Genomic DNA, 13,667 nt, shown 5'->3' on the forward strand with positions numbered 1-13,667 from the left:
CTAAGCCGTTTAGGGCTTTATAAGTCAGTAGCAATACCTTATAATTAATACGGAACTTTATAGGTAACCAATGCAGTGATGATAAAATCGGTGTTATATGATCATATTTTCTTGATCTAGTAAGAACTCTAGCGGCGGCATTTTGGACTAACTGTAGCTTGTTTATTGAGGATGCAGGACAACCAGCTAGTAAAGCATTACAGTAATCCAGTCTCGAGGTCATGAATGCATGAACTAACTTTTCTGCATCAGAAACTGATAGCATATTACGTAGCTTAGCAATGTTTCTAAGGTGGAAAAATGCTGTTTTTGTAACATATGAAATATGATTTTCAAAAGACAGGTTGCAATCGAGTATAACACCCAGGTCTTTTACTGTAGAGGATAAAGTAACAGGACATCCTATGATGTTAAAGTTGTATTGTGCGAGGTTTTGTGGGCGGTTTTTTGAACCGATAAGTATTACCTCTGTCTTGTCTGGATTTAATAAAAGAAAATTACGGGTCATCCAATCTTTTATATCTTTAACACACTCTGTCAATTTGGAAAATTTTGCGTTTTCATCCGGCCGTGATGAAATATATATTTGAGTGTCATCAGCATAACAATGGAAACTAATTCCATGTTTCCTTATAATATTTCCAAGTGGCATCATATATATTGAAAATAACAGAGGGCCTAATACAGATCCCTGCGGCACTCCATAGTTTACTGGAGTTATGATCGATTTTTCTCCATTTAAATAGACAAAATGGTAGCGGTCAGATAGGTATGATTTGAACCAGCTTAGTGCTTGTCCTTGAACACCAGTATAATTTTGTAGTCGATCTAAGAGTAATGTGTGATCTATAGTATCGAACGCAGCACTAAGATCAAGTAAAACTAGTATTGAGATACAGCCTTGGTCAGAAGCTAAAAGTAAATCATTTGTGATTTTAACGAGCGCAGTTTCAGTGCTATGATGCGGTCTGAATCCAGACTGAAACTTTTCATAGATCTCATTTTGTTGCAAGAAAGAGCCCAGTTGAGCGGACACCACTTTTTCTAATATTTTAGACATAAATGGAAGATTTGAAATGGGTCTATAATTTGCTAGATTATTATGATCTAATTGTGGTTTCTTAATGAGAGGTTTTATAACTGCTAGTTTAAATGTTCTTGGAACATGACCTAAAGATAAAGACGAGTTAATAATATTGAGGAGAGGCTCTTCCACTACAGGTAACACTTCTTTCAGTAGTTTAGTTGGTATAGGATCTAATAAACATGTTGTTGTTTTAGATGAAGTGATAAGTTTATTTAACTCTTTTTGTTCTATAGTTGTAAAGCACTGTAATTGTTCTTTCGGGGTGATAATTGAAGCTGAATTATAAGGCGCGATTGAAGATTGAACGTTTACAATTGTGGTTCTGATGCTTTCTATTTTCTCAGTGAAGAAGTTCATGAAATCATTACTACTGAACTGTAACGGGATATTTTGTTCGGGTGACGTCTGTTTATTTGTTAGTCTAGCCACGGTGTTAAATAAAAACCTTGGATTGTTTTGGTTGTTTTCTATTAGTTTGCGGAGGTGCTCAGCCCTGGCCGCTTTTAGGGCCTTTTTATAACGTGACATACTGTCTTTCCACGCGATTCTAAAGACCTCTAAATTAGTTTGTTTCCATTTACGCTCTAAAATACGCGTTTCTCTCTTTAAAACATGCGTAGTATTGTTATACCATGGTGCTTTATTTTTCTCTCTGACCTTTTTTAATTTAATAGGTGCAACCTCATCCAATGTTCTAGAGAGAATGGTGCTCATAGTGCTAGTTAGTTCTTCTAGTTCATCTGTTTGTTTGGGTTCAGGCAGCAGCTGAGACAGATTAGATAAGCAATTTGAGAAATTATCTATGGTGGATGGGAGGATTGTTCTGCCTGGTTGATAACGCGACGCCGCATGACATATTACAGCAGTACGTAATATGCAAGTTACCATGTAGTGATCAGTGACTTCATCACTTTGTGGAATGATATCTATATCGGTTGGATCGGTTCCATGTGATATAATTAAATCGAGTGTATGATTAAGACGATGTGTTGGTCCGGTGACGTTTTGCTTGACCCCAAATGAATTTAATAAATCTGTAAACGCAGCTCCTGACGCATCATTTGGATTATCTACGTGTATGTTAAAATCTCCAACAATTAGTGCTTTATCGACATTGACTAATAGGTCTGAGAGAAAATCTGCAAACTCTTTTAGGAAATCAGCGTAAGGCCCTGGCGGTCTATATACGGTAGCCAAGGCTAGAGATAATAGGGATGTTTTTCTAACATCTAAGAGCGTAACATTTAGTACAAGTACTTCAAATGAAATAAACTTATAACCCGTTTTCTGGGTAACATTTAGAATATCTTTATAAATAGTTGCAACACCTCCGCCACGACCAATCAGACAGGGCTCATGCTTATAACAGTATCCAGGAGGAGTAGACTCATTAATACCGAAATAATCATTTGGTTTAAGCCAGGTTTCAGTAAGGCAAAGTATATCGAAGCTATTATCTGTGACTATTTCATTTACAATAACTGCCTTAGGTGTGAGTGATCTAATGTTTAGAAGACCTAGCTTTAGAAATAGTTTTTGTTTACTAATAGCAACATTTTCTGTTTTAATAACAATTAGATTTTTCCTAGATCCTGCATTAGATTTATTATTTGATCTCACTAAACGAGGAATAGACACGGTTTCTATGCAATGTTCTACACTAGTATTTATATCAGTTGAATTGGTGCAGCAGAGACTATGATTTGGACTTTTGGTTACTAGTCAAAGGGTATTTAACATTTTGGAGATGTTATCTGACAGAAGATCCGCTCCGAATCTGCTTGGGTGTAAGCCATCAGCACGGAAAAGCCTAGGACGCTCCCAAAACAGATTCCAATTATTTACAAAGAGCAGTTTCTGCTCATTGCACCATGACATTAACCATTCATTTAGCGCAAATAATCTGCTGAACTTTTCATGCCCTAGTCGGTACGTGGGAAGCGGTCCTGACACAATGATCGTTGTTTCAGGCGATGTGCTGCGTACCGTATCGATTAGATTCCTGAAGTCTTTCTTCAGAATCTCCGTCTGGCGCAGCCTGATGTCGTTCACTCCCGCGTGCAGGACCACAGTTCCGACGCGCTCGTCACCGTTGAGGATCTCGGGAACGCGAGCAGCGATTTCAGAAACACGAGCACCAGGAAAGCAGTGACTTTGCACCTTACTTTTACCTAACGTAGCGTGTACATGCCGAACGATGGAATCGCCGATGATCACAGCATCGCGTTCTGTTTCGCGTAGAGGGGAGAAGCGGTTTTGTGTCGATAACTCGAAAACCGGGAGGGTCGGAGAAAGTCTTGGTCTAAACCTGACTCGCGTCTTCCGCTGCGGAACCACCCAGGCTTCGTGGTGGCGTGTTGGAGCCGGAGTGAACGAGACCATGGCTGATTTCGACCGATGCTGAGGAACGCACGGAGTAGACGCGGTCGGAGTCAGCGGGTTAGTAACGTTAAACACTGATTTGTGTGCATCGGCGCGTGATGTTTCAAGAGCCAAACACCGGTCTCTCAGCTCGGCCTGTCTCAATAAAAGGTTGTGGATCTGTTTCTCAACAGCTTCCAGCTCAGACTGCAGTGCGTGAAGCTCAAATGTGTCCTCACCTGCACCAAGCGGTAGACTACTTACATCTGATATATTCGCCATTTTAACAGATGGACAGTGAGTTAGCAACGAAGCTACCAGTGATGCTATCAATATTAATACTAATTTATATTATAAGTTTGTTTGTAAGTGAGTGTCTGCTCAACAGTCCGCGTTGTAACTATGAGGTTTTTTAGGTTTTTTAGTGGTAGGGGTGTAGAGTAGACGCACGATAGGCGAAAAAAAAATGTTTGTTTATAAGTGAGTGTGGAGAAGACGCGTTCAGCCGTGATCCACGGACGTAACCTTTAAGAGTATGCAGCGTTGGATCACTAATAGGCTTGAGACGCGTCTGCTCAACAGTCCGCGTTGTAACAATGAGGTTTGAGCAGTAACATTAGTGCTTCTCAGTGAGGAAAAGTAGAAAATGTTCGTTGTAAGCGAGTTTAAAGAGAAAAATCAAGAATTATAAATCAAATCGATAGAGCTCCAAAAACAACAACGTATTCAGACGCGACGCATGATAATAACAGGACAAGACATTACTCACCGTGTTTGTTGAGTGTTTCTTACTCACCTGAGCTTTTATGAACTCAAAGGCGCGAGCGCGCGAGAGAAAATAAATAAATAAAAATAGCTGAGCGCACACAGCTGAGCGCGTTTACAGGCTAGCGAATTACTAGCGTGCTGTGCTAGTAGTAACGGAAGCTAGCGATGTTGGGTAAGCTGTATTTAGTAGTAGTATAAACAACTAGAAATTGTAGTAGATGATGGTTCAAAACAAGGAAAATACGAGGCTAAGACGGAGCTTACAGCACAGAGCAAACACACTCACAACAGGCAGCGAGGCAGTTGTGCACTTCACACATCCACCATCACCTCCTGCAACCCCTCTCCTCCCCCCTTCTGCCATCCAACCTGAGCTTAAGGTCTGTGTGGAGGACGTGAGCCGAGTCTTCAAAAAACAGAAGACTAGGAAAGCTTCAGGCCCAGACGGCATCTCATCTGCTTGTCTAAAAGCCTGCGCTGACCAACTGGCCCCAGTCTTCACGCAGATCTTCAACAGATCATTGGAGCAGTGTGAAGTTCCCTGCTGCTTCAAACGCTCCACTATCATTCCGGTTCCCAAAAAACCTAAAATCACTGGACTTAATGACTACAGACCTGTCGCTCTCACGTCTGTGGTCATGAAGTCGTTTGAAAGACTGGTGTTGGCCTATCTGAAGGACATCACTGGACCCCTTCTGGATCCCTTTCAGTTTGCTTACAGAGCAAACAGGTCTGTGGATGATGCAGTCAACATGGGACTGCACTATATCCTGCAACATCTTGACAGACCTGGGACTTATGCACGGATCTTATTTGTGGACTTCAGTACGGCCTTCAATACCATCATCCCTGATCTTCTCACAGCCAAACTGACTCAGCTCTCCATGCCATCCTCAATCTGTCAGTGGATCTCCAGCTTCCTGACGGACCGGCAGCAGCGAGTGAGACTGGGGAAGCTCTCATCCAGGACCCTCACCATCAGCACTGGCGCCCCCCAAGGGTGCGTTCTCTCCCCACTGCTCTTCTCCCTGTACACTAATGACTGCACTTCTAAAGACCCCTCTGTCAAGCTCCTGAAATTTGCAGACGACACCAACGTCATCGGTCTCATCCAAAATGGTGACGAGTCTGCTTACAGACTGGGGGTTGAACAGCTGGCTGTCTGGTGCAGCTATAACAACCTTGAGCTGAACACGCTCAAAACAGTGGAGATGATTGTACTTTACTTTACTTTACTTTACTTTATTGTGAAAAGCGCTATACAAATAAACTTGACTTGACTTGACTTGACTTTATACTTTATTCGTCCCATTGCTGGGAAATTTGTCTTGGACAACGTGCAAAGTCCATACATACAACAACATACATTAAAAACTAATAGAAATAAGTAAAATTAAATATGTAAAACATAATGACAATCAATACATACAATACAACATACATTAAGATAAATAGCAGGTAAGTGAAGTTAGATACATAGAAGACACAATGGCAATTCATAATATTTTATCTGTTTAACACTTTGATTGCAGTAGGAACAAAATAATTTTTCAGTCGATTAGACCTGCACATCAAGACCCTATACCTCCTTCCTGATGGTAATAATTTAAAGTTGGCATTCAGGATATGAGTATCGTCTCCAACAATGTTCCTGGCATGGTTTAAAATTGAAACATCGAACAACTCTTGTGGTGATCGTCTCTCCTCACCCCCTATAATTTTAAAGGCGGTGTGCACCAAACGTCCTAATCTTGATTTTAGTTGGACAGAGAGATTACCATACCATGCAGTAATACCATATCTAATCAAGCTCTCGAAAATAGACTGATAAAACAAATTCATGATTCTCTGGTTCACTCCAAACACTTTTAACCTGCGTAGAAAGTATAGTCTCTGCTGTAGCCTGGAACAAAGATTATTGACATGAAAAGACCAGCATAGTGAATTATCTATAAAAACTCCCAAGTACTTATATGAAGGGACCTGTGCGATGATATTGCCGTGTATCATTACCGGACTATGGTCCTCTACACTTCTAGGATCAAAAATCATCTCAACCGTCTTAGTTCCATTTAGTATTAAGGAGTTATTGTCACACCAACCTACAAATCTCTCCACCTCAGAGAAATAATGAGAAACATTGTCTTTCCCATTTAATAAACTTAAAATTGCAGTATCATCAGAAAATTTGATAAAAAAAGTATTGTCTTGACGTGCTACGCAATCATTGGTGTATAGTGTAAATAAAATTGGCGAGCAGACACATCCCTGCGGGGCTCCCGTGTTCGTAATTTTAACCTCAGAATACGAGTTGTTGACTCTCACCTGTTGTGTACGGTTGTTCAGAAAGGAATAGAGCCACTTAATACAGTATGGATTTATCTTAAGCTCTTTTAACTTTGTTGTCAGCAACATGGGATTTAAGGTATTAAACGCTGAACTAAAATCAATAAAAAGTAAACGGGCATATGATTTACTGGCTTCTAAGTGACTACTGACCAAATGAGAGATGTAGTTAATGGCGTCTTCAGTACCACGCCTCTCCCTATATGCGAATTGAAGTGGGTCAAGTAATGGTTTGACTTGATCCTTTAACCCCATTAAAACAAATCGCTCAAAACACTTCATAACATGAGATGTGAGGGCCACTGGTCTAAAATCACAATTCTCCAGTGAGTTCTGTTTCTTAGGAACTGGTATAACAATGGATTTTTTCCATAGAGATGGAATAGTATGCGAGTCCAAAGATTTTTGGAAAATGGGGCAGAATGCCTTGGATAACTCCATAGCACAAGTTTTTAGCAGAAAGGCCGAAATTTTATCCGGACCCATAGATTTTTTAGAGCATACACCTCTAAATATAGTACTGACCACCTGTGGGTCAACCACTAACCTCTGACCCGGTTCACATATTACGTTGTCCAAAACACCCGTATAATCAGCTGGTGACTCAAACCTAAGAAAAAAGTCATTTAAATCATTTGCCCTTTGTTCGTCATCATTAGTTATAAAAGTTTTGTGAGGTGGTGCCATATTTGTTACAACTTTCATTGCATCCCACAGTTTTTTTGAATTCCCTATAGCAAAATTATCTTCTAATGTATCTCTATATTTTTTCCTCGCCCCCTTCAGTAATATATTCAATTCCTTTTGGACTATTTTTAATTTAATTTTGTCATGATTTATAAATGCCAACTTCTTCCTATTCAAACATTCCTTAACTTCCTTTGTTATAAAACTTTTGTTATTTGGAAATACCGTCACAGTTTTCTTCTCCACAATTGAGTCCACACAAAAATGTATATAGTCCGTTATGGATTCTGTGGCCGTCTCAATGTCCATCTCGTGAAAAAGATCCCAATCCGTGGAATCAAAGCAGCCTTTTAAGGTCTCAATACTATCCTCCGACCAAACCGAGATTGTCTTTGTGTGTGGCTTAGCACTTTTTAAAAGAGTTTTATAAGTTGGAATCAAATGAACAGTGTTATGATCACAATTAGATAGAGGAGGTTTGGCCTTAGCAACATATGCATCCTTAACGTTTCCGTAACATTTGTCCAAAATCTTGTTACCTCTCGTGAAGCACTTAATATATTGTTCATATCCCGGCAGCATAAGCTCCAGTCTACACTGATTAAAGTCTCCAAGAATAAAAATTGGAGCCGCTGGAGTGCGCCTTAATTGTTCGTTGACACAGTCACTTATACACCTGGCCGCGTTAGCGGCATTCCCGCTTGGTGGAACGTACACCGCACAAATAATGATGTTTCCAAATTCACGCGGTAGATAAAAAGGCCTTAATGATAAACATAGTAATTCCACATCGGGATTGCACACAGTTTCTCTCACCGTATGCTGGCCGCACCATTTGTCCTTGACGTATATACAGACACCGCCGCCTCTTGATTTGCCCGAGTTTCCATCCCTGTCTGCACGGACAAGCGAAAACCCATCCAGTTCGACCAAAGAGCAAGGGATATCCCGATGAAGCCATGTCTCCGTGAACACCATCAAGCAGGACTCGCGATACTCGTGCCATATCCTTGTGATCGCGCGTAGCTCCTCAATTTTGTTCTTTAAGGACCGCACATTGCTTAAAATCACAGACGGAAGAGGAGGTTTATCACCACGGTTCCGAAGACGGAGACGAACTCCTCCTCTCTTCCCTCTTTTCCTGGGTCGCGCTGAAAATGCGCTCTTCCTCCTGAAGTCAACAGGTAGATCCGTGGGAGGCGATGTTCTTTCAGGCCTCAGAAGGAGCAATTCTGCTCTGGTATAGCACACAGATGGTACAGCGACAAAGTGTGCAGATGACACACGATTCAGAGCAAGGATCCTTCCTCCAATCAAAGTCAGTAATAGGAATTGTACCAAAAACGTCTTCATTATGATCAATCACTTTAACACAAGCCGTTAAAAATTAAAATCAAACTCAACACGAACAAACGAACAGTGCACGTGTCCGTGTCGCCAGCTGAGCAGCGCCACCGGAAGTGTAGAAGAAGATGATTGTGGATTTCAGGAGAAAATCCCCAGCACTCCCCCTCTCACCATCATGAACAGCACTGTGGAAGCAGTGGAGTCATTCAGGTTCCTGGGCTCTACCATCTCTCAGGACCTGAAGTGGGCAAATCACATTGACTCCATTGTGAAAAAGGCCCAGCAGAGACTGTACTTCCTTCACCAGCTGAAGAAGTTCAATCTGCCACAGGAGCTGCTGATCCAGTTCTACTCAGCCGTCATTGAGTCTGTTTTAAGCACTTCCATCACTGTCTGGTTTGGTTCAGCTACCAAATCGGACATCAGGAGACTACAACGGACAGTCCGGACTGCAGAGAGGATTATTGGTGCCCCCTTGCCAACCCTCCAGGACCTGTACTCTTCCAGAGTGAGGAAGAGAGCAGGTAAAATCATCACAGACTCCACTCACCCTGGACACCCCCTGTTTGAACTGTTACCGTCAGGACGGCGACACAGATCACTGGCCACAAGAACATCCAGGCACAGGAACAGTTTCTTTCCACAGGCCATTTCCCTTCTGAACACTTAACATGCCCCCCAAGGCATATGCCTGTAAGTGCAATACTCCCACTGTCTAGTGCAATATTCTCTAACTCAGGTGATATTTATATTTATATTATTCATACTACTCAAAATACTGTAAATATGTTCATAATCTGTAACATGCACTAGACTCCCACTGTCTAGTGTAATATTCTCTAACTCAGGTGATATTTATATTTATATTATTCATACTACTCAAAATACTGTAAATATGTTCATAATATGTAACATGCACTAGACTCCCACTGTCTAGTGTAATATTCTCTAACTCAGGTGATATTTATATTTATATTATTCATACTACTCAAAATACTGTAAATATGTTCATAATCTGTAACATGCACTAGACTCCCACTGTCTAGTGTAAAATTCTCTAACTCAGGTGATATTTATATTTATTTTATTCATTCTACTCAAAATACTGTAAATATGTTCATAATCTGTAAATGTTTATTCAGACTAAACCCAACTGTGACCCCTTTTTTTACTTTTTATACTATTTTTATATTTTTTTAATATATTTTATTCTTAGAATTTGTATTACTATGTTTCTTGTTGTATTTGTATTTGTATATGTGCACTGGAAGCTTCAGTACCAAGAAAAATTCCTTGTGGGTGCAAGCACACTTGGCAATAAAGCTCTTTCTGATTTCTGATTTCTTCTGATTTCTGATTTCTAGGATCTGTGAGTGTTAGTGATGTAGTTTGTTTTGTGTGAATCATAAAACACCCTGTGTGTCTCTCAGGCTTTTAAGGTTTATAACTCAAACGCAGCTCCTGTGGAAGTGTCCTTCATCACCGCCGACCCGCTGGGACGAAACTACAGTGTCATCTGCAAGGTATGAGGGTCTTCAGCAGTTTCAGTCCGGCTGAGCGAAGTGTGTGTGTGTTGTGTGTGCTGTTGTTTCAGTCCGGCTGAGCGGAGTGTGTTTGTGTGTGTGTGTGTGTGTGTGTGTGTGCGCTGTTGTTTCAGTCCGGCTGAGCGGAGTGTGTGTGTGTGTGCGCTGTTGTTTCAGTCTGGCTGAGCGGAGTGTGTGTGTGTGTGTGTGTGTGTGTGTGTGCTGTTGTTTCAGTCTGGCTGAGCGGAGTGTGTGTGTGCGCTGTTGTTTCAGTCTGGCTGAGCGGAGTGTGTGTGTGTGTGTGCGCTGTTGTTTCAGTCTGGCTGAGCGGAGTGTGTGTGTGTGTGTGTGTGTGCGCTGTTGTTTCAGTCCGGCTGAGCGGAGTGTGTCTGCTGTTGTTTCAGTCCGGCGGAGTGTGTGTGTGTGTGCGCTGTTGTTTCAGTCCGGCTGAGCGGAGTGTGTGTGTTTCAGAGCGGGGAGAACCTGCGGCAGGACATGCTGGTGCTGCAGATCGTGCGTCTCCTGGACCGCATGTGGAGGCTCGAGCGGCTGGATATGCGAATGGTCACATACAGATGCCTTTCTGCTGGCAGAGATCGAGGTCAGTCTGTGTGAGAGTGTGTGTGAGATCGAGGTCAGTCTGTTATAATCATACTGATGTATTACATCCTTTACTCAGTTTATGGCATTAGTACTTTAGATTCTTGTCAAATATTTTATTTAGGTTTGTGTTCAATCGTGTTCAGTCAGTGCAGAACCAGGTATTGAGTAAACCTGACTGAATCTGACAAACACGCTGCGTCTCTTTCACTCGTTTGCTACAGATTCACACACACTCCAGTTATTTGCAGTGTATTGAATATCAACAGTGTCTAGTAATCCTGTATGATTGTAGTGTGAGTGTGAGTGTGAGTGTGGTGAGTGTGGTGAGTGTGGTGAGTGTGGTGAGTGTGGTGAGTGTGGTGAGTGTGGTGAGTGTGGTGAGTGTGAGTGTGGTGAGTGTGAGTGTGGTGAGTGTGAGTATGTTGAGTATGAGTGTGAGTAAACATGAGTGTGAGTGTGTATGATTTTGAGTGTGTGAGTATGAATGTGAGTGTGAGTATAAATATGAGTATGTGAGTGTGGTGAGTGTGAGTGTGGTGAGTATGAGTGTGGTGAGTAAAACTATGAGTATGTGAGTGTTCTGAGTATGAGTGTTCTGAGTATGAGTGTTCTGAGTATGAGTGTTCTGAGTATGAGTGTTCTGAGTATGAGTGTTCTGAGTATGAGTGTTCTGAGTATGAGTGTTCTGAGTATGAGTGCTGGCTGCAAGACAAGAGAGCGAGAGAGCATGTGTCCTAGGGTGTATTCACACCAGGAAAGTCCGATAGTTCACTTGCTTTGGTCCGGACCACATAAAATATATATATTTTTTTTTTGGTTTGGTACGGTTCGCTTTCACACTGCTCTTTTTGCAAGTAAACCAACATTTGTAAACAAAACCACACGTGTGCTAAGGTCGTCCATTCATTGGACAAGGATTCTCAAGTAGGGAAATCAGGAAGTGCAAAAAAAAAAAGGCTCAGCATGGAGATATTTTGTACTGCAATATTTGTTCTTTTACTGATTTTGTGTTATGCTCTACAAACGCAATATGAAGAAACTAATGAGTATCATATGATACAATGTCATCATTCTATACGATGTTGTAATTCGGATTGAGAAGACGACAATGTGCTGCAAGACGGTTCCGTCAAGCATTTATGCGCGATTAGACTAAAGAGAACGCTCTGTATGTGAATGTCCTGATGCACACACTCATTCATTCATTCCATTCCAATGATTCCTCATTCATTCATTCCATTCCAACAGTCTCGTGTGGCCAGACAGCGCGCTGGAATGGAATTCTCTTTCGCACTTGAACGAACAATAACACAAACCATTATGCCAAAATGTCCGTTGTGTTAAGTATCCTCATAAGAGCATAAGAGCAATCAAATAATTAAATGAACGTAAAGGCGCAGTGCTTTCTTGCAATTGGGTCGGTTCATGTTCACATCGTAAACGTACCGTACCAGAGTTTGTTTGGAACCGTACCGAGACCACCTCTTCAGCTGGGTCTCGGTTCGATTGTTTGGTCCGCACCCGAGTTCGATTGCTGTATTCACACCTGCCCAAAAGGTCCGCACCAAGGGTGGAAACGAACTAGAGTTCGATTCAATCGAACCAAACAAGGCAGGTGTGAATACACCCCTAGATTTAAATGGCTCCCGTCAGGTGACACCAATCAACCAATTGATTGCAGGTGAGCTACCAGGGAAACTGCAATGAAACACAGATTAAAACACATCCACATAACACTCCCACCATTAAAACGTTGCTATAGGATAACCTATGGCAAAGTCAACAAGTACAGTGGGTACGGAGAGTATTCAGACCCCCTTAAATTATATTGCAGCCATTTGCTAAAATCATTTAAGTTATTTTTTTTTTTCTCATTATTGTACACACAGCACCCCATATTGACAGAAAAACACAGAATTGTTGACAGTCCAAAGTATTCAGACCCTTTGCTCAGTATTTAGTAGAAGCACCCTTTTGATCTAATACAGCCATGAGTCTTTTTGGGAAAGATGCAACAAGTTTTTCACACCTGGATTTGGGTATCCTCTGCCATTCCTCCTTGCAGATCCTCTCCAGTTCTGTCAGGTTGGATGGTAAACGTTGGTGGACAGCCATTTTCAGGTCTCTCCAGAGATGCTCAATTGGGTTTAAGTCAGGGCTCTGGCTGGGCCATTCAAGAACAGTCACGGAGTTGTTGTGAAGCCACTCCTTCGTTATTTTAGCTGTGTGCTTAGGGTCATTGTCTTGTTGGAAGGTGAACCTTCGGCCCAGTCTGAGGTCCAGAGCACTCTGGAGAAGGTTTTCGTCCAGGATATCCCTGTACTTGGCCGCATTCATCTTTCCCTCGATTGCAACCAGTCATCCTGTCCCTGCAGCTGAAAAACACCCCCACAGCATGATGCTGCCACCACCATGATTCACTGTTGAGACTGTATTGGACAGGTGATGAGCAGTGCCTGGTTTTCTCCACACATACCGCTTAGAATTAAGGCCAAAAGGTTCTATCTTGGTCTCATCAGACCAGATAATCTTATTTATCACCATCTTGGAGTCCTTCAGGTGTTTTTTTAGCAAACTCCATGCGGGCTTTCATGTGTCTTGCACATAGACTGTAAAAAAATATGGACGTAGTGTCCGTGACGTCACCCGTAGGTTTCTGAAGAGCATTTTTGAAGCCTAAAGTAGGCGGAGCCGGCCGTCGCCATCTTGGCCTCGCGTCACTCCCAGATAACAGAAAATGGGCAGAGGCGGGGCGGGTGTCTGCGACTGCACAGGGCCTCGCGCTAAAGTGACAGTTGATGATGTAAAGCCAATTAAAAGTTCCTGTTTTTGCCCTTCGAAATATTATAATAGTTAAATGACCTCATGATTCTCATTTGCTCTGACATGCACTGTGAACTGTAAGGTCTTATATAGACAGGTGTGTGGCTTTCCTAATCAAGTCC

At 41.9% G+C, this 13,667-nt stretch overlaps 1 protein-coding gene across 6 annotated transcripts in view; it reads left to right on the forward strand.

The window, feature by feature from the left end:
• Positions 1-13,667, forward strand: part of pik3c2g (phosphatidylinositol-4-phosphate 3-kinase catalytic subunit type 2 gamma) — an 81,098-nt gene that overhangs the window by 51,984 nt on the left and 15,447 nt on the right. For all 6 annotated transcript variants that reach the window (XR_014209147.1, XM_082181623.1, XM_082181624.1 and 3 more), the window contains exons 20-21: positions 10,027-10,119; positions 10,591-10,720. Coding sequence is in view for 5 of the 6 variants with exons in the window: in XM_082181623.1 (XP_082037749.1) it covers positions 10,027-10,119; positions 10,591-10,720 (223 nt within the window). In the remaining variant the exon portion in view is untranslated. The remainder of the gene's footprint in view (positions 1-10,026; positions 10,120-10,590; positions 10,721-13,667) is intronic.

This window comes from Leuciscus leuciscus (genome assembly GCF_965113295.1).
Source record: "Leuciscus leuciscus genome assembly, chromosome: 10".
NCBI lineage: Eukaryota > Metazoa > Chordata > Actinopteri > Cypriniformes > Leuciscidae > Leuciscus > Leuciscus leuciscus.